Raw genomic sequence first — 26173 nt, 5'->3', positions numbered from 1 at the left:
AGCAGACACAAAATATAGCACTCTCTATCATTTTCTGTCACTATCTCTCACTATCTCTCACGATCTGTGACTCTATGACACTGCAGCAGCAACACACAGGAAGTCACAAGATCCAGGAAGCATCCAGCTGCTGGCAGCACGCTACCAGCGGTGATCAGCGGTGATCAGGTAAGTATCAGGCAAGGTTCAGGTATGTATAGCACTACAGAGTGGCCGGTGACCGCTCTGCACGCAATTCCAGACCGGAATGGCGTCTGCAGCGCAATCACCGTTAGTTTTAAATGACGCGCCTTGGCTGTGATTGGTCCGTCGGTCCGACGGACCAATCACAGCCTTGGGGGCAGGTGGGGTGAGGTGGGGTGAGGTGTGGTCATCACCGGTGACCCCCTCATGCCCCCTCACACCCGGCGGTGATTGACACTTGTGTTACCGAGCGTCATATTCGCCGGTAACACAGGAAAACGTTGCGATTGGCTGTTCACATTGAACAGCCAATCACAGCGATCGCCGACGGGGGGGGAGGCATCGCCGCCCCCCCTGGACATGCTGGGACATGTCTGCTGTCAGGGACAGCAGACATGTTTAAACTGTCACCGCGTCTATAGACGCGGGGACAGTTTAAAGTCATGACTTATATATACTTCATGTGTCGGGAAGTACATCCCGGCCATGACGTATATATACGTCAAATGTCGGGAAGGGGTTAAGGAATCTGATATTTCTACCAAGCTACATAGGTATACAGAAGCAGGTCGACAGTGTTTGTCGAAATTTGCACAGGCCAAGGGGAAGAGTTGGGTTTAATAAATGATTTATCTGCAAAGTACAGAAGAGAACAAATGTATGGGTGCCCTTCATACATTGCAATACAAAGAAGTAAAACATGTTATAAAATGTCCCCTCACACTAATGTCCCCTCACAATACAAGCTGTATTTTAAGGGAACCATGGAAATGTTTAATTCATAAAGAGGTGCTGGACATTGATGTATATATTTTTGCAGTGTTCCTTTTCAGAGTTTCCCACGTTATCACACACCCAGGCACAGGTTAGGTTACAGGTGCATGTCCTGAGAGCAGCGTGTGTGCACCTTACTGCAGGGCACTATGGGAATTGTGCTTTGCAAATGAGTTCCACTGTGACGCAGAAGAGTTGTGTGAGAAAGTTCTATAACATATGGCTTCATGATTACAACAGTTCTTTATCCTTGATGTTCTAGGTGACTGTGGAGAAATGGAACCAGTTCCATGCATCCCGCGTGCACATTCACCGATCGTCCTGTGTCGCAGTGGAAGTCCAAAGACTTAATGACCTTGAGATTGAAAAGAAAATTGGGAAATCCATTCTCGGGAAGGTAAAAGATACACGGAGTAGCCTTTAGTGTATCAGCACTACTGAAGTGACGCAAAGTGCAACAACTGTGTGTAGTAAGTTACATGCACACAACGATATACTATTTTGCAGGTTCACTTGGCAATGGTGCGCTATCATGAAGCGGGGCGTTTCTGTGAAAAAGATCAGGACTGGGATCAGGTATCTGCCATATTCCACCTGGAACATGCTGCTCGCTGTGGGGAACTGGAAGCCATTATAGGCCTTGGTCTCATGTATTCTCAGCTGCCGCATCATATCCTGACTGAAATCTCTGTGCAGGTAAGGCTTTTATAACTAGGCCCTTTGCTATTTCTTCTACAAAAAAAAATTGCTTATATTTCCTGATCCAGAGATGGTGACACATTGTATGCCATGGAGAGACTTCTTACCGCTGCACCTGTGTCTAAGGGCCAGATGTACTAAGCTTCAAAAAGTGATAAAGTGGAGAGTGATAAACAAACAGCCAATCAACTCCTACTTGTCATTTTTCAAACCCAGCCTGTCACATGACAGGTAGGAGCTGATTGGCTGACTGTTTTTCACTGTCCATTTTATCACTTTTTAAAGCTTAAAACATCTGGCCCCATTTTCGGGGGTTTACCACATTTCCTAATGTATAAATCCCCAGCTGCCGCATCACCGCATAGCAGGATATCGTGACCTTTGGGTTGCGACACCCTATAGAAGCCTATGGGCTTCTTTTCGCAGTCCGCCGCCTCTGCCGATCACCCCCTCTCCCCCTCCCTCCAGCTTACCTTGCTGCAGGTCCTCCTGGACCCGGAAGGTAAACCCCTCCTCCCCCTAGCAAGGCAGCCGGACATCCTTCCGGCTGCAGAGGGAGGAGGAGGCGCCGGGGACAGCCACGCTGAGCTGTCCCGGCATGAGTGGAGGAGGCGCCAGGGAGGTGACGGGGACCCCCACACACCACATTACAGGTATTGTGGGGGCCTCCGTCACCGCACTGTGATGCCAGCCGCATATGTTAGTACATATGCACTGGCATTGTGGCGAGGGGCGGCAATGTATATTAATACATCCCGCCCTAAGTCACAATGCACATGCACTGCAATAATCTTGTGCCATTGGTTGTAACAGAGATTTATTGGCAAATTGATTCACAGTCAGGAACCATTGGTGGGTGGTAATGGGGGAGACTGATATGCAGACATGTTGCATTCATCTCAGAGGCCTGTTATGCCTGTTACAGTTTGCATTTGCATCTTAATTCCAGCGGCCATGCTGCCCAACAATAGGGTGTTCCATGTTTAACCATTAAATTATTCTTTTTTTAAAGTATGTTTTTCATGAAAATAGAACATCCTGTAGATATTGGATGTATTTGTAGGGTAGATGACATCTCTTGGCAACCAGAGAAAACTAGGTATGGTACAGGAAGCAGTGGCAATACAAAGATATCCTATATCTTCAAAATCATGGATGGAATAGGAAAATAGATTAACACAAGTTACATTGGTGCATACCAGTAGCAAGTGTTATTAAAACTAGATGCAAAGGGGGCAATCATTTCAGTACTCATACAGTACTGTATTGTATGGTGAAGGCATGGCAACCAGTAACATCAGGGGCGTAGCCAAAAATTTGCAGGCCCCATAGTAACATGTTTGAAAAAAAGGTCCCTGTCCCAATGCTTCTAGAGACACACCCCCATAATGCCCCCTACCCAAATGCCCCATACTAGTGCTCTAGTTTATGTTATGAATCCCAGTAGTGCCCTAGTTTACATTATGTCACATTGTAATACTGCCAGTACACATTATGAATAATGATAACCTAAATTCACATTATGACATAAAATACAGTTCATGTTATGTCACAATAAAATGCCCCCAGTTCATAATAGGCCACGCTATAGTGCCTCCACTTCATATTGTACCACATTACAGTGCTCCAGTTCACATTATATAACGTTATAATGCTCTCTAGTTAATTTTATACCACATTACAATGAGCAGGTCGAGGAGCATGGCAAAAGTCTATAAGGCCCCCTCTGTACCACCCAATGGTGTCACATGTATGGGACACATGTAACTTGACAGGGAAGGTGAACCCTTCTCAGCTCTGGGTCCTATAGCAGCTGCACTCCCTGCACATTTGGCAGCTATGCCGTTATCTATAACACATGTAACTGACAGGAAAGGTGGCCCCTCTCAGCTTTGGGCCCCATAGCAGCTGCACAACCTGTACCTATGGTAGCTACACCCTTGTGCATAAAGCCTCATACAAACGACCATATTTTCTAAAATATATTGTTCAGAAGGGCCCCTCTGAGCGATACCGTAAAAAAACCGGGTAGTGTGTATGCTCAGTATCGTTGATGCACACTCCGGCACATCATTAACGTATCCCCGCATCCCCTTCGGTGGAACATGCAGGTAAATGTTGGCTACATACAACCTACATGTTGTCCCGGTGATGTCATTGAACAGTATTATTAACGATATGGCTCTGTGTGTATCGTTAACGATATCGGTATGGCTGTGGGTAGTCAAATGTGTATTATTAATGATATCGGTGGTGCAGCGAGTTGTCTAATGTGTACCGGGCTTTACACCTGTAACTATGACAGGGAAGGTGGCCCCTCTCAGCTCTGGGCCTCATAGTAGCTGCACTCCTTGCATCTATAGTAGCTACAACCTTGTATATAACACATGTAGCTGCGGTTGTTTAAAAATATTGCCTATTATAATAGGTAGATATAATAGGTTATATGTGTAGCCAGTGTAAGTGCCAGATGGCACCGAATTAATGTTTTACTAGAATTCTCTTTTATTAGATGCTTTTAACAAAAACTTAAATTGTATTCAGTGAACAACAAGCTTAGCAACTTTATGCTGGAGATACTCTTTTGTATTTTGGCAGGATCACAATGAGTGATTAGGGAGATCTGAAGTGCAGGGAAGTCAAAGATAGTTGAATGCTGTTTGGAGCATTTATTGCTCTGTTATTGATCTTTGCTTACAAAGAAAAATGTGAGACTTTGAACTCATACATACAGTGTAATTATGTTGGGTGGTGCTAATTAATTACTAGAGTTCCAGAATGCTTTTCTCTCCCACACATGAATGCTCCGTTGCTAAAACGTTTTTGGAAAACATTAAAGGAAATCACTCTGCAATCGGCTTTTTTCTGTCTAGAGCATATTACATGGGAAGATAGGTGTCTTTTTGGTGGCTGTGGTTCAGTGGAAGTTTGGCACTTAAACTGCTCCCAGGGGTGTAACTAGAACTCTGTAGGCCCCATGGCAATTTTTTGGAAAGAGCCCTCCCACACACACAAACATACGCACACACAATTGCCACAAGAGAGAGAGAGAGACCGAGAGATAGAGAGGGTGTGAAATAGAGGCAGGGAGTGAGAGAGGGTGTGAGGAAGGGTGTGTGTGTGTGTGTGTGTGTGTGTGTGTGTGTGTGTGAAAGACAGAGACAGTGGGGGCTATTTACTAAGATGGGAGTACTTTTTCACATGGGATGTTGCTATAGGCAATCATTCAGATACTATCTATTATCTTCTAGAGTGTGCTAAATAAATAAGTAGATTCTGATTGGTTGCCCATAGCAACATCTCGAGTGAAATAGAACTCACATCTTTGTAAATTTCCCCCAGTGGGTGAAAGAGGGTGTGAGGGAGAGGCAGGGAGTGAGAGAAGGTTAGAGGGAGAGGCAGGGAGCAAGAGGGTGTGAGGGAGAAACAGAGTGAGGGAGGGGCAGGGAGCGATAGAGGGTGTGAGAGAGAGGGGGAAAGTAGGGAAAGGGGAGGGCAAGAGAGAAATACAGTAGAGGTGAAAAATAGTCTAGGGGCAGAGCAATAAAGGGAGGTAAGATGGAGAGGTAGTTAAAAAGTGCTAAGAGAATGAGCAGGGGAAGAGGGAAGGGACAGGGAAGAGAGAAAGGGAATAGAGCAGGGTAAAGACCTGGGGTGTGGCATAGAAAAAGGGGATCAAGAGAGAGCGAAAAAGTAGAAAGATGGGGGATATGAAAGAGACGGAGGGAGAGCAAAATATTAAAGAGATGGGGTAAGAGAAAAAGATGAAAGAGACGGGGCGAGAGAAAAAGATGAAAGAGATGGGGCGAGAGAAAAAGATGAAAGATACAGGGTGAGAGAAAAAGTTGAAAGCGACGGAGGAAGAGAAAAAATATGAAAGAGACAGAGCGATAGGAAAAGATGAAAAAGGTAGGGCGAGAGAATAAATAAAAGACAGGGGGTGACATTCTATGGGATGCGGGGGGTTTTTTTTGCGATTTTTTTTTTTGCAAAAACGGCCGAAATCGCATGTTTTTCCATTTTCGCATATTTAATGAGCTGCGAAAATGTGAAAAAAGTGCGATTTTGGCCAACAAATTGGACACACTGGAAATGCGATGGCTGCTTTTCGCAGCACATCGCATCCAGATGTTTTCACATTTAAAAGATTACAAATCGCATATTTAATGGTATGCGATTTGTATAAATGTGTCTATAATTCGCCCAAAAATTAGACCAGGTTCTGATGGGCGAATTAGCCAGAACCCTGCACAGATCATTGCGATCTGTGCAGGGTTCTGGTGCAAAAAAAAAGTTAAACAGTGAAAATAAAAATAAAAAAACAGCGGGGGGTCCCCCGCCAGAGCATAACCAGCCCCGGGCTCATTGAGCCGGTGCTGGCGACATAAAATCACGGTCCCCGACAAATAGGGGTCCCCTTGATTTAATGAAACCAGCACCAGGCTCAAGGTCCGGCGCTGGTTCCCGAAATACGGGGGACAAAAGGGGCCAATCAGGAGCCGACTTTCTCGGCTCCTGATTGGCCACTAGGCGGCCAATAGAATCATTCTGAGGAAAGGCGCGGAAGATGAAACATCTCTGCGCCTCTCCAGTCCGTGAGCAGGTACCAGCCGGGAGCAGCGCGTCTGCCGGAGAGGATGCCGAGGTCGTCGCCGGGGACCAGGTGAGTAGGATTTCCTTCCTTAGGTATCCCTTTTGGACTACTTCGGATCCTGGACCCCAGAAACATCAGCCCTGGAGCCCAGGACCCCGGACCAGCCCCGGAACCAGGACCAAGGCCCCGGAACCGGACTCTTCTGTCCTGGAGCCCCGGACCCAGGATCCAGGGACCAACCTACGGGCTCAAGGTAGGTAAGTATCAGTATGTGTGTGTTATGTATGTATTAAACTTTTATTTTTCAGGGTGTCAGTGTGTTTTATTTAACTATTTTTTGTACTGTAGAACTACAAGTGCCAGCGGGCCCTTTAATGCCCCGCATGCTGGGACTTGTGGTTCTCCAAGTCCCAACATGCGGGGTAGGCTTGCTGGGACTCATAATTCTACAGTAGAAGACAATAGTTTTTTTTCTTTTTTTTACACTTTTCATCAGCCCGATGCCCACCGCCCAGGGGCATCGGGGACAGCCCCGGACTTTCAGCTTGGGCTGGTATGTCCTGGAGGGGGGGGACCCCTTCATTGGGGGGTCCCCACTTCCCCAGGACCCCTGCCCATGCTGACCAGCCACGGGGATAATGCTTTGGCCGCGGGACCTTATATAATAAGTGTCCCCCGGCTGTGGCATTACCCTGCTGGCTGGTTGGGTCTGGTGCTGGTTCTTAAAATACGGGGGACCCCTAGTCATTTTGTCCCCCGTATTTCGGGAACCAGCGCCGGACCTTGAGCCTGGTGCTGGTTTCATTAAATCAAGGGGACCCCTATTTGTCGGGGACCGTGATTTTATGTCACCAGCACTGGCTCAATGAGCCCGGGGCTGGTTATGCTCTGGCGGGGGACCCCGCGCTGTTTTTTCTTTATTTTAAATTGCGATTTCCTGCAAACGTGCGATTTTCAGACCTGAAAATCGCACATTTTCAGGACTAAAGAAATCGCATCAAATCGCACCTAATCGCACTATTTGGCCCGTTTTTCGCATCTCATTAAATATGCGAAAAACGGACCAATCTTGCGATTTTCAAAAGTGCGATTAGGTGCGATAAAAAACATGCGGATTTTACCGCATATCATAGAATGTCACCCAGGGTGAGAGAAAAGAACGAAAGAGATGAGGGAGGGGGATGAGAAATGGTCGTGGGGAGAAAAAGTAAAAGAGGTGAGACAGAGGGGTGTGAGAGGCAGGTGGAGAGAAAGATGGAGGGGAGGCGAGGAGGGGTTTAGTTAGGGGAGAGGATGGAGAGCAGGTGTTTAAAAGTGACTACTTTTTCTCTCATAATCCCCCCCTCCAGTATAAGTGGCCTGGGTACATCTGGCAGTGCTGGGATTTACACTCACCAGCAGCGGCCCTGGGCCTCTTGGGCAGCTTCGACACTGGCCGGGTCTCCCACACTCCAGTAGCAGCTGCGGATCACCTGGGCAGCGGTGCAAGCAGTGGAGTGTCTTTTGCAGTGCCTGGTGCCCTGCTCCTACTCCCACTGAAGGCGGATACAAGACACCAACACAGCCACTGCCTGCTGCAACCCACACTATACTATTTAAAAAAAAAAACCTCTAAAACGAAATTAAAAGGGTGCAGGTATAGCCTGCTGGGCACTCGTCCCCAAAAGCCCCCTGGCCCCATAGCAGTTGCATCCCCTGCACCTTCTGTAGTTACACCACTGTGCCTGCTCTGCCTGTTGTCTGCTGAGTTTGTCATTTAAAGATCATGTTGAAATGCTGGTCAACTCTCTTTTTTTCCCCAAAAGGACACAGAAGAAAACAGAATTAAAGGATTCAACTACTTATTGATGGCAGCAGAAGCTGCTGATCGGCCATCCATGATCCACATTGCTCGGGCATATGACACTGGAATAAATCTTGGAAAAGACAGGTCATTAACAACACTGCACTTACACCACATTCAGTAGTATATGGTGTGACAAATGCATTACTGCAATCCAAAATATGCGGCCTAAAGGGCTATTTCACGGCCAAGAAGCCGTGCCACACTCAGAAGTTTTCAATGGTGGGGATGGGCACAGCCCGGCAGCTGCCCCTTCCAGTGGTGGAATCCGGCTGCGGCCGGGCCATGGCCGCCCCGTGTGAATGGACACAATCGTGTCCATTATTAACTACTGTGTGCGGCACGGCATTTGGCTGTGCAGGGTTTTGCTGCCCGGCAGGAGCCAGAGCGTTGCCCAAACTCTAAATTCAGTGTAATAATAATGCTGTTCATGGCTACATGCAAATGCAGCCAGTATTTACCCAGCATTCAAAAATAATAATTTTTGCACCTCTTGCATGGTTTCATGCTTTGTCAAGATGCAAAAATCACTTCCTTTGTGCTATACAAACTATCTGAGACTTGCAACAATGTTGAAATAATGGACTCCCACAATAACAGTAGGAGCACATATAGGGCCTGATTCAGACCGCTTCGCTAGCCTAGCGAACAGGTACGTGCCGCCCTGCCAAATGCCCCATAATTCCCTCACTACCATGCAAGGGGATGTGTACTCGAACACAGCCCCTCACATGCGACCAAAGGGGAGAGAAATCATTCTAAGAATAGCTCATGAGGAGGAAGGTCCTGCTCGCAAGAGCTTACAATCTAAAGGGGAGCGAGAAATGTTTGAAAGTAGTTTAGTTTAGAGGATGTTCTACTGGTCTACTAAAACTATTATATGGAGTAGCAGAGAGGCAGAGTATTAATACATTTTGCCTGTACATTAATCTGTATACGTAATCCTGACTGTCTACCATCAGGTTACAAAACTGGCAGGAGGCCCTTTTCTGGTACAATTCCGCTCTAAACATGACTGATTATGACGAAGGCGGAGAATTTGATGGAACCCAAGATGAACCAAAGTACCTGTTGCTCGCTAGGGAAGCTGAGATGTTGCTCACTGGAGGATTTGAACTGGAGAAAGATCCACAAAGATCAGGTAAAATATTAATTTTGTATAATTTTGGGGGTTAGAAACAGCCCCTGAAATGTGCTTATTGCAACTTGCCAAACATTTCTAGTTGCCCCCTTACCTTTCTCAGTTGCCCATTCTAATCATCCACTTTCTATTGACTTACACTGCTATATTTTTAGCATGTTCCTAATAGTCCAGTATGAATTGTGACTTAAATACTGTAATGTACTTTACTGCAATAGAGGTAATGACCTACAGTAAGAACATAGGGCCTTATTCTCGTTCACTCTTTCTGACAAAATACTTCTTAGATGGTCAAAACCATGTGCACTGCAGGGGGGCAGATGTGAAATGTGCAGAGATAATTAGATTTGGGTGAGTTATTTTGTTTCTGTGCAGGGTAAATACTGGCTGCTTAATTTTTACACTGCAATATAGATCTTACTTTGAAGTAAAACCCCACCCAAATCTAATTCTCTCTGCACAAGTTACATCTGCCCCAATTGCAGTGCACATGGTTTTGTCTATCTAAGAAGGATTTTGTCAGAAAGAGTGAACTAGAATAAGGCCCATAGTGTCAAGCATCAGATGTATATCAGGAGTGTGGTTGACTTGGATCTCCATATCCCTCCTCTACAGAACCCTTCTGCATGGCAGGAAATAACACACCGTGTTGCTATTCAATTGTTCACAATATCCTATGTTCCGTCTAGGTGACCTTTACACAGAAGCCGCTGAAGCTGCAATGGAGGCTATGAAAGGAAGGCTTGCCAACCAGTACTACCAGAAGGCTGAGGAAGCTTGGGCCCTCATGGAGGAATAATATGCCACCTTAAAACCCCACAAAGGGCATATTAAGATACTCTTTAAACAAGAATGATATCTTGTATTTGTTACAGAAGGAGTTATGGGTCGCTGGACCCAATACGTTTACACTGAGACACAGAAAGAGTTTTGTTAGCTGTTGTTTGGTGGGTGAGAATGCCCACAGATCTAGCAGTAGCCCCCGTGTGTGCTGGCTGATACTGTGTGCGCTTTATATGGCCATGGGTGAGCTACTCGTTCTCTCCGCTGCAGATTACATAAAGCCGAACTGCTAACCCAGGTCCTGTGCACTCCCGGTTGTTGGAGCGTCTCTCAGGAATGAAGTCCTAGCTGCCATATTGCTTTATTTTTGCTGTGTTTGGATTAAGCAAAATTTGTCTGTAAAGCAACTTGGATTCTACCCATCCACACTTTTATCCCAGGGCGGTTTTGAAATGCTGAAACCCTAAAATAAGTTATTTCATGGCTGTGTTTAGAGGGAGGACAGATAGATATAGGACCAATCACAAGCTGCAAGAGAGCTGTGAGAGAAATGGGGCTTTGGCTAGCAAGTGGGGTCTCCTTAGCTAAATATTTTGCTAGAAGGTCTCGTAGCTTTAAGATACGAGACTGTTAAATTGTCATTACTCGCAAACTATACAGTACAGTATAGTTCTGCATCCAACATGTATAGACTTTTATTTGGTTCAGAAGGGAAGGTTTATACAAAAGCTTAATTTTACCATGGACAAACCTCCATTCTTTTTGTCCTCATAAACATCTATTCAAGGGATAAGCCAATAACAGAAATAAATAATAAACTCACGAATAGGGCATGTCTGTGTTAAGGGGCGTACACACGGGGCAATTTCAGACCCATTTCTAAGTGATCTGACTAGATTGCTTATAAATGGGGTACTGATTGCTCCATGTGTATGCCCGGCAGCGATGGTGATGCACGGTCCCACACGTCGCTTTAGCTAGCAGTGCTTGCACTGGCTTTCCTACTAGACCGCGGAGCTTTGCCTAAAAAAATTAGGCAAAGCCCCGCACAGCGCAATCGCTCAGAAATACAGCATTGTGGGTGCACCTCGATGTGTGCTGAGCAACTGTGCTTAAGCCTGTCGCTCAGCACAAAGCATGGGTCCCAATGTCTGTATGCCTCCTAATCATTTACATATTATTTGTAAACAACTACACTTACATAACTTAGCAGCTAATAAAAAAAAAAAGGACAACAGTGCCGACATTTAAATTCTATGATAAATTTTTTTTAAATTTTTTTTTCTTTTAAATGGTTGCGGCATTAAAGAACAGACAAGAAGAAACACACACACACACAGACCAAACCCACTAAGGCTAAAACTTAACAAACAAACCTACCGTTCTTTACCACAACTTGCAAACCATACACATAACTGGAACAGAGTCAGTTACTATGCCTCACGCTCGTCATAATTCTAAATGCTCCTCCTCATGCTCCTCCTCATGCTCCTCCTCAACCCTATTGGTTGATACCTAAGTTGACTGCTTAAGATAGAGACACAGTCACAATAATTAAAGTGGAAACACACAAAGGGAGATATTCTGGTAGGTTCGCTCCCCCGTGCGTTCGCACAGTGAAGCAATGTTTTGTTTCTGCACATGTACATAATCAGCTATGCGCATGTGCAGACTTTTTTGATGAATGGACTTGGCGACTTTCATAGTCGCCGGCCCATTCACACGGAGCAGTGCGGGCGGGAGGCGCGGGTCTGCTGGCCTGGGTGTCGCCCATGGGATCGCCCAGCATTTGATGGGCGTCCCCATGACAGCACCGAGCGTTCTCATGGGAATGTGGGCAGGAGGAGGTGTGCCGGGGGCGGGCGGCTGACTGCCCTGTTTTCTATGGAACCATCGAATGATTTCGCTTTGCGGCTTATCGAGTCAACCAGAATGAGGGCCCAAACCCATAGTGGTTTAATAGCTGACAGTATAAAGACTGTGGGTCATCTGTCAAACCAAACATCCTATGACACATAATGCAAACGTGCTTTATATATCCTCAGATGGTGGCATGTTGGCCAATGCCAGCAATGTCAACAAAAAATTATACTTCTTTTTTCCTTTGCAAACAGGTCAACAACATTTCCAGTCAATCATGTTCCACAGACAGTGAATACATAGGAGCTTTGTTTCTGACTTTCACTGTCTTGCTCTTCTAGACCTAGCAGATCTCTGAATATTTCTATATGTATATCCATACTTCTCATACACACACTATTGCACACGACTTACTCACAGATGCATACTTTTCCTAGGGTGCCGTACAGTTTCCCGACAGTCGGGATCCCGACAGTCATTACCCCGACGTCGGGATCCTGACAGTCAAAACCCCGACACTCGGGGTCCCGATGGCCACCGGCTATTCTCCCTCGTGGGAGTCCACGACCCCCATAGAGGGAGAACAGAATAGGTGGCGAGCTACCGTGCCCGCAGCGTGGTGAGCACAGCCAGCCCGCAAGGGGCTTTGTTGCGCTCGCCCCGCTGTCTGAGCCGGTCAGTCGGGATAATGACGTCGGGCTAATGACTGTCGGGATCCCAACTGTCGGGACCATATACCACACCCCTTTTGCTACAGGATAAATATATTTAGCTCTTTCTACCATGTTTATAACTTCTTTATCTGAGATAAAAACCTGAGTTTTCTATTGAAGTTTTGCAGAGCATTCGAATATTAGCAATAACCCTACGTAAGTTCTTTCCATATTGTTTCTGAACAGTAAAGGTTGCCATACATCAGAAAGATATTGTACCCAATCATACAATCTCAATTGATTGTAAGATGGATTGTATATAGATTGTGTGCGCACATCGTGTGTACACAATCATACAATCACGCAATCTCCCGGCCCCGGGAGATTGGAGGATTGGTCCACTGATCTGACGTGCTGCACGTCAGATAAATTGGGATTGGGAGCAGATTGCATGTGCTTTTAAGTACATGCAATTTGTCTTTTAGATGGCTTATACAACCAGAGTCATGTGACACTCCCTCCCCGACTAGCAGAGAAGAGAGGTGCAGCTTCCGGGCGGCCCGTGGCAGTGAAGATGCTGGGAGCCGCAGAGGTATCCAAGCGGCAGACGGGCGGGCGGCTGAAGAGAGCGGTGGATGTCCTTTTGCACAATTCTGTCACTACAGGATTGCTGCATTCGGGCTATTTAATAATGGCATAACACAGCAGATGTGAGCAGATCGGTAGTTGCTGGCAACCTGGTAAATAAAAAAAATGGATTTTCGGTACTCATATACTTTTGATCCTAGTAGGCCAGCCCCCTATTTAAATGAAGCTTCAATCATACAATCACGCAGTAGATTGTATGACAGATTGTGAGTGCATTGTGTGTCCAAAAACCACCAAGGACTGCAGGGGAGTTGAAGGGAAATTGGACACAATCATGATTGTAAGACCGTTCTTTCTGATGTATGGCCACCTTAAGGTAGTCCACATGCCGCATGCAGATATACATAGATGGGGAAGACCAGTATTGTTTTTGCTTTGACGGGAACAAAAATTTACGTCATGATGTTGCCATGATGTTGCATGTTTAAATTAACCTCCTCTGTGTTTGAAAATCTACAAGCGGATTGTAATGACAGGACTGTCATTAATCTTTTATTCACTTCTGTCCCTTTGTTCATTAGCTAATTGCATTTTTACATTTTTCATTATTGTTTTGAGGTGCTTAGAGAATGAAATGTTTTAGGTCCCCCCTAATGAGGAATATCCAAGATTTGTAGATAAAATTCTTATATTACTTTCCAGTTTTATGTGTACAGTAGTTTCATTGAAATTACCCAAATAGGTCAAAGGGCTGTGTTCTGTGTCCTTCTGGAGGGATTGCCAATTTAGCACAATGGCTGCATCTGATACATATCCCATATGGAAAGCAGAATGTAGTTATCTGTGTATAGGCAAGGCTGAGATATTACAGGGCATGTATAACTTGCCAATCACCGGCCAAAAGTTTTTTTGCTTACAAATGGGGGATGAATAGAATATTCCACCTGCTAGACATATACTTATACTGTGTTGTACTGATTAAGCCCAATGTAGAACTTTAAAAAAAAAAAAAAACACTGTTTAAATATCTTAAAACATTTTTGGGCTGTAATTTTGTCTTGGAGAAACCTTATAGCTTTGACCGCTGAGTTGTAGAAAGTGTATTATGAGAATAGCACAATGGCTCTTCTAAAAAGTGGTGAGGTTTGCTGCCCCCTATTGTGGACATTTATTACAAACTAGTTAAAAGCCATTTAAAATTACGGCTTAGTCCCTATCTGCTTCTACTTGCAATCTCTGTCTCCATATCCAGGAAGTTTGAAACATCATTTTGGTTTCATTTTCTGTTAAGGAGTAATATGGTCCATCGATTGGCCTCTAGTGGAAGCTGGCGGTACTTCACCTAAAAAAAATGTGAGGAGGATTTTATAAATTGATGATGGCAGCTTTCAGTGATAGTTTTAGTATGCCAAGAGGAATAAATAGTAAACTCTACAAACCCATTGATGATTGGCAGCTTCAAGAAATTAATGTTAATTAAATCTACAGCATAGTCTAAGAATGGTAAATAGTATTTTCATGGATTGTAAGCATCCCAACCATAAGATGTTTTTGTTTATTGCCATCAAAAAGACGCTTTATATGCATTAACCCCTTCAGTGGTGTTTTATTTAAAGGTAGTGCTCCCCACTGGGTGAGTTTTTTAGGGGGAGTGCTACCTAAGAAAAAAACACCACGCTGTGTCCAAGGTCTGGGCAGTGCCGCTGAACACTGTCAGTCGCTACCCAGCCCTGCTCCCGGCAAACGGTGTGACGTGACCACACAGGCGCAGACTCTCACACAGCCGGAGGGGGGAAGGGGGGGGGGGAGAGAGAGAAAGGGGGCGCTGTGCTGAGTTCAGCCATCGGCTCTAACCAGCGGCAATCCCCAGAAATTTCCGGTATTGCCAGTCTGGGCACTGAGACATAGCCCGGAAAATTCTCAGGATTACCACCAATCATGGACATTAAGGTTAAAAGATCGCTTTTCGCTCTCAAATTATGTGAATTAAATTGAATGAGAGTTTTTAGTCTGTAGATTTCGGCTTTTATTAAGATGATGAGAGTAGTATGAATTGTATTTCATTGTCAATTTGTTTTGTACAATGACAGCGTTTTCATTAATACATTCAGTGGTCGAAGTGGGGCGGTATACGGGGGTATGGCATACCCCCACTTTAATCTGAAGATAAAAAAAAAAGTTTTTTTTCCCCCTCAGGATGCTCTCTGATCACTCAGCAGCACATATTGTGCTTTTGTAATACCCCTGTACAACGGGGCAGTCTGGCAGGGGACGTTGATGGACAGGGGGGTGTCCGAAGGTGCGCACTATATTCACTCTTTACTTTTCCATACCCCCACTTCAAAATTTCCACTTCGACCACTGAATACATTCATATATACACCAATTTTAACCCTATATGTAATGGGTAGTGCGACATGCAATGTTTACAAAAGAAATAAAAATATGCAATGTTTTTTTGTAATCCCATAGGGATTGTACTAGTAATGCCTGTGTAAAATATACATTCATTATAATAACTTGTATAAACCAAAAAAAAAAAAAAAAGCAAAATTATGTTTTAATAATTACAGAAAAGCTTGGTAAAGCGAATGTGCTAATGACTTAATGTGCAAAAGCATGTTTTATGGGTTTTTAATTAATTGTTTCCATGTTCTGTTTTATTTGATCAAATAAACAGTAATTCTGTTTCATACATTATCGTGCCAGTCAATTTTGTTATCAATAATGTATCTGTTCAATATTTTACAGTCAATAATCAGAAAACACTCAAAGAACTAGTACGAGGGTTGATCAATAAGTACGAAAGGATGAAGATGAAAATTTCACGCATTTTTTTTGTTGTTTTTCAATACACTTTTCCCAACGTCCCTGCCATTTCATTAAACCCTCAAAATACGATTTGTTAAGCTCACATAGGCTTCTGTAGCAATGATAACCTCCTCGTTTGAGCTGAATTTTTTTCCTGCGAGCCATGTTATTAGGTTAGGGAACAGAAAGAAGTTGCAGGGAGCCAAGTCGGGCGAGTACGGTGGATGCGGCAACAATTCATAGTGCAATTCATGCAATTTGGCAGCAACAATTCCGGGTGAGGGAGCTGGTGCATTGTCATTTTGGAAAAAAAACTAACCTATGAATCAATCTGAAATTTGGTATGGCGTAGTTTGAAAGATGGTAGTACAGGATAGTAATATCAACTTTCCTCAGCAACGCCACCTGTCTTCAAACGGGATGCAGTTTAAATCCCGGCGTTCAGAATCCCGACGCTGGAATCCCGACCGCCGAAATCCCGACACTTTCTCCCTCCGTGGGTGTCCACGACACCCCTGGAGGGAGAATAAATTAGCGTGCCGAGCGTAGCGAGGCACCGGGCCCGCTGCGTGGCGAGCTCAGCGAGCCCACAAGGGGGGGCAATCCATGTCCCCCCTTGTCGGGATTCCGGCGTCGGGATTTTGAACGCCGGGATCCCGACCGCCAGGATTTCATACTGAATCCCTTCAAACATGGGTACTTATTGATCCACCCTCGTATATACCCATGATAGCGTGTTTCTAGCGAAAAACATACAGGATGCCCAAAATATTCTAAATAAGCTCCGCAAAAATGCAGGAAAGCTTGGCTTACAAATAAAAGAGAAGAAATAAGTAAATTTTTACTGAAACTATGCCTAGATGGAAATAACAATACAAAATGTATTTATTTATTTACAGTTTCTTATATAGCGCAGCATATTCCATTGCACTTTACAATTAAAAGCGTTCAACTATCACTACTCAACAGATAGTTGTTACAAGTGACATCACAAGTCATATAGGTTGTGCCACAGCTGCCTTTGCATCTCCTAACAAAGGCCTTTGGAACCAACAGGACCTTTTTGATTGTCACAAAAATTAAGGTATTGAACACATCAGTTTTTACAACAATATTATTTGATGGTCCTAAATCATGGACAATGGAGAACCATAAGTACCATCATCTGGGACATTAATGGGCCCGCTAGTACCGTAGCCCCACCAGTAAAATAAATATAACAACAATGACCGGACACACATGCACCATAACAGTATAGCTTTCATTAAATGCTGCACTCACATATTCTAGTTCACTCTTAGAGGCAAATTCCTTCTTAGCTGGACAAAACCATGTGCACTGCAGGGGGGCAGATGTAACAGGTGCAGATAGAATTAGATTTGGTGAGTTATTTTGTTTCTGTGCAGGGAAAATACTGACTGCTTTATTTTTACACTGCAATATAGATCTCACTTTGAAGAAAAACTCCACCCAAATCTAATTCTCTCTGCACATGTTACATCTGCCCCACATGCAGTGCACATGGTTTTGTCCAGCTAAGAAGGAATTTGCCTCTAAGAGTGAACTAGAATAAGGCCCATAGTGACACACCCACACATGCTTACCTACAGTCCCCATAGTTCTTTGGCCCATTGTCCAGTAAAATTCATTGGTCACCAATAAATTACACATACCTAATCCAGTGTAGATCGATCCATGTAGGCATCCAGGGGTTAAAAAAAGAAAAGTGAACCAAACAAACTAAAGAAAATCCATGTTTGTACATGGATTCTCTTTGCTGAATGGTGGGTGAAATGTAATAGGATGAGAGATTCAGAAAGCATACCTCCCAACTTATGTTCTTCTGAAGTAGGGACACTTGCGCTGCTGAAAAGGGGGCGTGGTCTATGCTAATGAGCATGCTGCATACACAAATTAGCCACGATTAGGCCACGCCCAGTTTTTCTGTCTGTCATTAGGCTGGGTGGGCTCTCAACTGCCCCCCCCCCCTTGCCGCGGGACACTGCCGGCCCCGGGAGGGATGCGGGACCATCCCAAAAAAGCGGGACAGTCCCGCAAAAAAACGGGACAGTTGGGAGGTATGAGAAAGTGAGAGATTTGTTAAGAAATCTCCATTTTTTTAAAGCTGCAGTCATTTACATAGCAGTTTGATTTTGAAGTGTAAATGATTGCAGCTTTCAAAAAACCTGCAGATTTCTTACCAAATTTCTCACTTTCTGAATCTCTCATCCTATTACATTTCACTACATGTGTCACTTTGAGACCCGCCAGCCTATCGGGAAGCACCACGAAGTAGGACTCTCCAGATTGGCTGATCTCTGCTGATCTTTCACTTAACCAGAGCCCATATGCTTCTTTAGGTATTATTATTATTATTTTATTTATAAGGCGCTACAAGTGTTTCGCAGCGCCGTACAAAGGAACAATACAGGGAGACAAAACTTGGCATAACATTGAATAAGTAACAAAAATAGAGTACAAATAAAGAGCGCCACAGTTCAATACACATTACAGCTTAAATATAAGTAGTGGGGACTCAATAAACATACAACTAGAGGCTTGAGGCCAATGATGGACATGAGTATGCAGACGAAGATGGTCACTGAGTGTTGGAGTATAGGAGAGCTGTGAGAGTGAAATGTGAAGAGAAGTGGGCTTTGACAACAGGAGGGAAGAGGGCCCTCCTGTTGTCAAAGGGCCCTTAGGTGGGAATTTTTATCCATAGAACTCTATGGGTGGGAATCAGCAGTTTGCAATAAATCACAAATGTTATACCCCTTTTCCACTAGAAGAAATAACCCGGTAATCTCCGCGGGGACGCGCTTCTACCTGGGTTTTTCTGCTAGTGGAAATGCTCCCTTTCAAATAACCCGGTTTGGATTCCCCGGCAATCCTACCCAGGTCATGATCAGGGTAGCACCCGGTTCGCACCCGGCTTCAAGGGTAGTGGAAACGCTCCCTAACCGGGTTATTTGACTGAGCATGTAAAAATCTTCACTGATTGGTGCTGCTGGGGCGCTGGTGAGTGATGTCATCACTCAGAGCCCCGCAGACTGCGCACATAGCACGGAGGACAGCGTTGTGTGCACATGTGCTGCATGTCTGTCCTGCTGACTTTCCCCTGCTGTATCAGAGGCTGCTCCAGCAGCCACCTTCCTCTCTGCCGCCAGCACCACAGGCTTCCCCAGCGGACACTGCTAATCCCGCAGCACAACTTCATTATGGCTGCCAGCAATTGGTCTGATGCTGAAGTGAAGGAGGAAATCAAGCGCCAGGTGACTGGTACCGTAAAAGACGCAATCTTGTACAGAAATATTGCCCAGATGCTGGAGTCTAGGGGGATACACCGCTCTCACCAGCAAGTGCTTAACAAATTGAAAGCACTAAAGAGGCAGTTCACCAAGGTCTGTGACCAGAACAGGAAAAAAAGCAGTGCCGCACGTGTCGAGTGGGTCCATTACGATCTATGCTGCAGGGCATTTGGCAACACAGCTCTGATTAATCCTGTGGCACTGTCATCCTCGTTGGCCAGCCAGATGGAGAGTAGCCAGGAGCCACCAATGGAGAGTAGCCAGGAGCCACCTGACACACAGTCCACCATGGCAATGTCACCGTGCTGCCCAACTTCTCCGCTCCTGATTTCGGAAGATGGCGATGAAGAGTGCAGTCTACTTGATAGGTCTGCTTTTTCTGACACCGCACAGTCCATGGTGGAGGAGGGGTCCGAAACAGCAACGGAGCAAGCGACTGAACATCAAACAGCAAAACTGCGTTCAAATAGTAAGTAAAAAAAACATTTATCCCAGTAATCAACGGTATATGTTGCAGAGTGCCGCAAGTGTGCAGGTGGGATAGGGCCGCAAGCACAGGGCTGCAAACACCTCTGCTATTTAATGTTTATAGTGTATTTTTGTTTGTCCCACTTGCAGTTTACAAGGTGCCTCCAAAGAAGAAAAAAGCAAACCGTTCCGATCAAGCAGCGAGAGCTTTCTCTTCAGTAGTAATAGATCAACTGCGTGAAATGGACTCCGACATGCAGGCCAATGAGGATGCTCGTATGGAGAAGTTTTTAGAAAATGAAAGACAGATGCAGCACTCTTTCTTGGATCAATTAAAGGACATGCAGGACAGACAATTGTCCTTCTTGGAACGGATACTTAATCGTGGGTATATGCCACCTCCTCATTATCCAATGTATCCGCCACATGCTTCACAGGCCCCAGCATACCCAGCACACCATGAGTATGCATATGGCCAATACAGTAGAGGGCCAACTCCCTCCGCCCCTAGCACTTCGTGTGAGCAACAGCCACACCGAGAGCCTCAACCATATAGAGGCCCCAGTAGCCACGCCCCCAGCACAGCAATTAGCTACCACCCCACCACTGGTGCTAGCCACGCACCCAACACTTCCACTAGCTATGCCTCCAGCACTGCTACCAGTGCCCCACTAAACCCAGAGTATAGTGAGGCAAACACCACTAGCCTTGACAACACGCTGCTGCCAAACCTAGACTCCCCTGAATTTACGGTATATCGTAATTTGTCCTAAGAAATACTTGGTTTTTTTTCTTCGAAGTTCTTTATTGCATTATTGCAATAACAATGTTGAATACATTTATAGCATTCAGTCGCCTTGTGGGCACAGTTTGGTTAAAGCCTACATCTTGCACTTTTAAAAATTCTTATGGGCACTTGTTTTTTAACATGTTTACGTGCACTTTTTTCATTGTTATGTATGCCAAAGGCTCAGGTGTACGGCAAACATTTTACCTGACTCTGTTTGTTACCCTTTTTTGGCATTTCTTTTCTTGTCAATAGTTTTTTTGGTAAGGAATAAGGCGCTACATCAGATTCCTTACCAAAATACCTATTTGCATTGCTTCTATTGGGGCGAAGAAGGAATAGCCCTCAGGTTTAGGGCAAGGCAGCATAACACCAGAAAGAAGCACCCAGGACTCTGTTTGTTACCCTTTTTTGGCATGTCTTTTCTTGTATTGTGTGAAGAAACTTTTAAAAGTTCCAAATATTTAATATTTTACAGTAAAATATTTAAAATGTTATTTAAAAAGAAATTAGTGTGGTAATATTTGCCAGTAAAAAAAAAAAAGTTATTTTAAAAGAAATGAGTGTGGTAATATTTGCCAGTAAAAAAAAAAGTTATTTTAAAAGAAATGAGTGTGGTCTTTTCTTTTAATATGGTAATATTTTTAATGGTGGCCCTTTTGGTGTAATGGTGGCCCTATTTTGTGACCTCCCATGGTAAAGCCCTTTAAAAAGGCTTTTTCTTATGTTTATCTATAGGGAAAAAAAGGCCTTACCCGGGTTAAGTGTAAAAGGGGATGATCAGGCAATTTACCGGGTAGCACTGTAGTGGAAATGTGTCTCCTACCCATGTCCCACCCGGGTTCGAACCGGGTACAAATTACCGGGTCCGACCCAGGTTGCTAGTGGAAAAGGGGTATTAATTATGTCAAACCACAAGCTTCCCACTCCCCCAGATAACCCCAGCCAGAGCTGACTAGTTGCAGTGGTAATGCTATGTCCGCAGGAACCAGTATAAACTGCAAGCTTACTTGCGATACCCACTTGGTGCTTAAAGGTCCATACACACTGGGCGATTATGTCCAGCGTGTATGGACAGTGGTGACCTCTGTCATCGCTGGGGGAAGCCGCTCAGTGCATACACACTGAGCCGCTTTCCCCCTACCCGGCACTGTCAGCGGGGGTGTGGGTGTGTGTATGTATGTGTGTGTGGGGCTTTGCATAGCGCAGCGCTATGCAAAGCTGTCCACAAAGCCGCAGCAGATGAGCAGCTTTCCCTGCGATGATGCGGGAGCGTGCATCACTGCTCATCGCCAGGCCGTACACACTGGGTGGCTTTGAGCTGACAGCCGCTCAAACTTGGTGTTTTGAGCGGCTGTTAGCTCAAAATCGCCCAGTGTGCATGGGCCTTTAGTTCAGGTCCTATTATCCTGACGGATGTGGATCAGTTGGTCCCAAGCAAGTTGTTAGACAGTCATTAGGTCGACACCATTAGGTCGACATGCATTTAGATCGACATGAGTTAAAGTCGACATGCAGGAGGGTAAACATGACTTTAGGTCGACGGGGTCATTAGGTCGACATGGGTCACGGTGCCTCGCTACCCTCGGCACACTATTTTATTCTGCCACCACGCCCTAGTGGAGTCAACATGGACACCAAAACGTACCACCGCATCCCGTGCATGGCTCGCTGCACTCGCCATGTTTTGGGCGCATTAACTCGATATGCTCGGCACACTATTTTATTCTCCCACCACGCCCTAGTAGATGGTAGGGCAGGAAATACTGCCTGTCAGCACATGTTGTGTCGACATGGACACCGAAACGTACCACGGCGTCCACCTCGCATGGCTCGCTGCATTTGTCTCTGACTCAGTGTGCAGCTCTCCAACCCACTTCCAGAAAATAGCAAGTTATCACCCCATAATGCGATTTCCCCCCTCCACACCCACTCCCCCCTAGTCCTACCCCTCCTCTCTCTCCCGTTATTCTCTCTTTCTAATCTAACTTTCCCCTACTATTGTTGATGTTTCTTGTATTAGTAAGTTGGGTACTCTTTACCTAGAAGGGCGCCCGCGATTGAAATCGCGGGCGTCGGGGGTAAAAATCGCGGGCATCGCGGGTAAATCGCGGGTACATAAAAATCTGCTACCCGCGATGACCGCGATTTTCCCATAGGGAACAATGTTAAAAAGGCTGATTGAGCGCGATTTTGATGTAAAATGCCTCAATGCCCGCGATTTGGCCATAGGAATCAATGTTAAATGGGCCACAGAGCCCAAATAGCCACAATTAACCCTTAAATGTTCCCCCAAATTTTTAACGCCACCCCACGATCCACGCCAACCCGAAGCGTGGCGAGCGCAGGCGGTACGCGTCCTCCGACCTTTTCATGCCCTACTATCCACTAGGGCGTGGTGTGAGAATATAATAGTGTGGCGAGCGCAGCGAGCCACCGAGCCCGAAGCGTGGCGAGCGCAGCGAGCCCCGCGAGGGGACGCGGATAACTTCACAGGTAGACGCGTCCCCTCGCGGGCTTCACAGGTCTCCGCGTCGCCACGGACACCTGTGAAGCCCGCGAGGGGACGCGTATAACTGTGAAGGTATCCGCGTCCCCTCGCGGGGCTCGCTGCGCTTGCCACGCTTCGGGCTCGGAGGCTCGCTGCGCTCGCCACACTATTCTATTCTCACTCCACGCCCTAGTGGATAGTAGGGCATGAAAAGGTCGGAGGACGCGTACCGCCGCCCCTCGCGGGCTCGCTGCGCTCGCCACGCTTCGGGTTGGCGTGGATCGTGGGGTGGCGTTAAAAATTTGGGGGGACATTTAAGGGTTAATTGTGCTTATTTGGGCTCTGTGGCCCATTTAACATTGATTCCTATGGCCAAATCGGGTCCATTGAGGCATTTAACACTAAAATCGTGTCCATCGGGCCTTTTAACATTGATTCCTATGGCAAATCGGGAGCATCGCGTCGCGGGCATCGCGGGTACATTTATGGCCGGCCGCGACGCGACCGACACGATTTCCATGTTTAACATGGGTTTCAATGGGAAATCGCGGGCATCGCGTCGGTCGCGTCGCGGCCAGACATAAATGTACCCGCGATCACCACGACGGGCGCCCATCTAAGTAAAGAGTACCGTAAGTTGTTATCACAACGATCTCCTGTTTATTTTTGAGGCGTTCTCCCAAGTATAATCTCCCTCTGAGATACAAATCTGTATTTTGATGTTTATTCTTAATAAAAACAGAATATACACAAAAAAGAAAATGACGCTGGCCATCTCCCAAACTACAGAAGTGTGTCAACCATGCCGCTGCTTTTGGGGCACTGCGACCAACACCTCAAAAACAGCTGTACATACAAAGTGCTGCTCCAGCGCAGATCAAACACCATCAAAGATTTACTTAGGAGGGGGGACGGCTTTGCATAGCGCACCCGCTCCATCCCCAGCCCGTCTGCTACCGGCCAGCCGACTACTACCGGCCTCCCACTCCATCCCCCACCTGTCTGCCTGAGGTTAGTAAAGTTGCAGAAAGAGGTGCAGAGGAGATATGGGGATAGAGGTGAAAGGGGTACAGGGGGATGGAGAGGTACAGGGGAGATTCACAGGGAGGATTAATGGAGAGGTGAAAGGGGGATGGGGAAGTGTATGGGGGACAGAGGTGCAGGGGGAATAGAGAGTTGCAGGGGGGATGGAGAGGTGCAGGGGGGAAGGAGAGGGACAGGGTGATGGAGAAGTGCGGGGGGGGGGGGGGGGCAGGGTGATGGAGCGGTGCAGGGGGGACAAAGATGTGCAGGGAAGGAGTAAGGGGGTTATTCTAGTTCATTCTTTCTGACAAAATCCTTCTTAGATGGACAAAACCATGTGCACTGCGGGTGGGGCAGATGTAACTTGTGCAGAGAGAATTAGATTTGGGTGGGGTTTTTCTTCAAAGTGAGATCTATATTGCAGTGTAAAATAAAGCAGTCAGTATTTTCCCTGCACAGAAACAAAATAACTCACCCAAATCTAATTCTCTCTGCACATGTTACATCTGCCCCCCTGCAGTGCACATGGTTTTGTCCATCTAAGAAGGATTTTGTCAGAAAGAATGAACTAGAATAAACCCCTAACTGAGAGGTGCAGTATGCAATATATATTATACTAGCCCCCATACAGCAACAGAAGGGAGGCACTCATGAGGCAGTGTCAGCAGTGGGGAAAAAAACCCGCTATATAGCTTTATTCCAACATGTTTCGGGCTTAATAGTCAATCGTCAGGGCCTTGTGAGTGCCACCCTTTTGTTGCTGTATGGGGGCTGGTTACTAGCCTTTGGAGAGCACCAGAGCAGGTGACCCATTCATTTCCATGAATGGGTCACTGTCTCATTCATTGCAGCCTGCGCACCAGCCACTCCTGCGCAGGCTGCAGCTTCAGTCACTAGGGAAGCAGTGCCGGCGCCGCGCTTGCTAGCGCAGACTTTACCTCCCTCATTCCAATCTGTGGCGGCTGCCAGGGGCCTGGACAGCCAAGTGCAACATCACAGCCAGGAGCGATGCACCCCCACGGATCGGCGATCAGTTAGTACTGTCTATGTAGCTGCTGTGGAGGAGCTTTCTTCTGACGGGGGTGGAAGGCTTGGGCCCCTAAGATTGTGGGGCCCATGGGCAACTGACGAATAACCCTATGCGTTAAGACGGCCCTGCCCCCAAACCCCTGCAGGCATGCAAATGGATGATTTGCATAATCATTATTTCACAGCCTTGGGTGCGGGGGAGAAATCATTCGATGGTCAGTGATCATCGAATGATTTCTCCAGCGCTCGCAGATCAGAAACATGTCTATGGTGTCTCAGACCTGCAAGCGGGCAGCTGACATACGCTGACGTCAGCTGCCCGTCCCCGGCACCCGCGTCAGGGAATTACCATGGGTACACCCATGAAATGCTGGGCTTTCCCATAGGCAAATTCCCCGGCCCGCCACCCCACACACTAATATTGTGCTCAGATTGTAATGCAAATACAATGACTGATATACTGTATGGGCACCATCATGATGAACTGTTCCAAGAACCTATGTTGACATAGACACCAAAAACCTTGAATTTTTTTTTAGGTGTAGAACTAGACACTGTCAATCTGCTATACTATAACCGATATCCCAGAGGAGGAGGGGGGGGGGGGGGGGAGTGGCCATCGACCATCGATGATTCAAAATCATCGATGGTTCATGGCCGATGTCGAATACTTTTGACATCGATGGGGGAGAACCAGATGGTTTCCCTCCATCGATGGTACAGCAAAACGATGTTTGCTTTTTTTTTTTTTCAAAGTGCTGGGACACGGAGCATAGCTCCGCCCCCTGACAACAGCAAAGCCCCGCCCACAGGCCAATCAATCAAACACAATGGATGACCATCGATATTTAAAAATATCGATGGTCATCCATTGCATAGTTTAGCACCATCGATGGCCTGTTGCAGAATTGCCATCGATGGCAACCATCGATGGCAATGGCAAGGGGGGGGGGAGCAAGCATACAGCATTAATGCACATATACTATAGCACAAGCAATGAGACTGATATTAGTTGTGGTGACAAACAAGTTCTCTCACAGACAAAGTATTTTCTCCATACGTGACAAAGATTAAATATATACATAACATACACTATCTGTTGCTTTATTTATACATTGCCATGTTATGCTATCAG

At 46.0% G+C, this 26173-nt stretch overlaps 1 protein-coding gene across 6 annotated transcripts in view; it reads left to right on the top strand.

Moving 5' to 3' along the window:
• Positions 1-15813, top strand: part of EEF2K (eukaryotic elongation factor 2 kinase) — an 81535-nt gene extending 65722 nt beyond the window's left edge. For 4 of the 6 annotated variants that reach the window (XM_083153229.1, XM_083153231.1, XM_083153232.1 and 1 more), the window contains 5 exons: positions 1220-1354; positions 1465-1653; positions 8056-8180; positions 9053-9234; positions 9924-15813. In XM_083153229.1, the coding sequence (XP_083009355.1) occupies positions 1220-1354; positions 1465-1653; positions 8056-8180; positions 9053-9234; positions 9924-10033 (741 nt within the window). In that variant the 3' untranslated portion in view covers positions 10034-15813. The remainder of the gene's footprint in view (positions 1-1219; positions 1355-1464; positions 1654-8055; positions 8181-9052; positions 9235-9923) is intronic. The other 2 variants (XM_083153230.1, XM_083153234.1) reach the window with 1 other exon arrangement.
• The last annotated feature ends 10360 nt before the right edge of the window (positions 15814-26173 follow it).

This window comes from Crinia signifera, chromosome 7 (assembly GCF_055691185.1).
Source record: "Crinia signifera chromosome 7, ASM5569118v1, whole genome shotgun sequence".
Lineage (NCBI taxonomy): Eukaryota > Metazoa > Chordata > Amphibia > Anura > Myobatrachidae > Crinia > Crinia signifera.
Note: the sequence above shows the minus strand (reverse complement) of the source record. Positions and strands in the feature narration are given on the sequence as shown.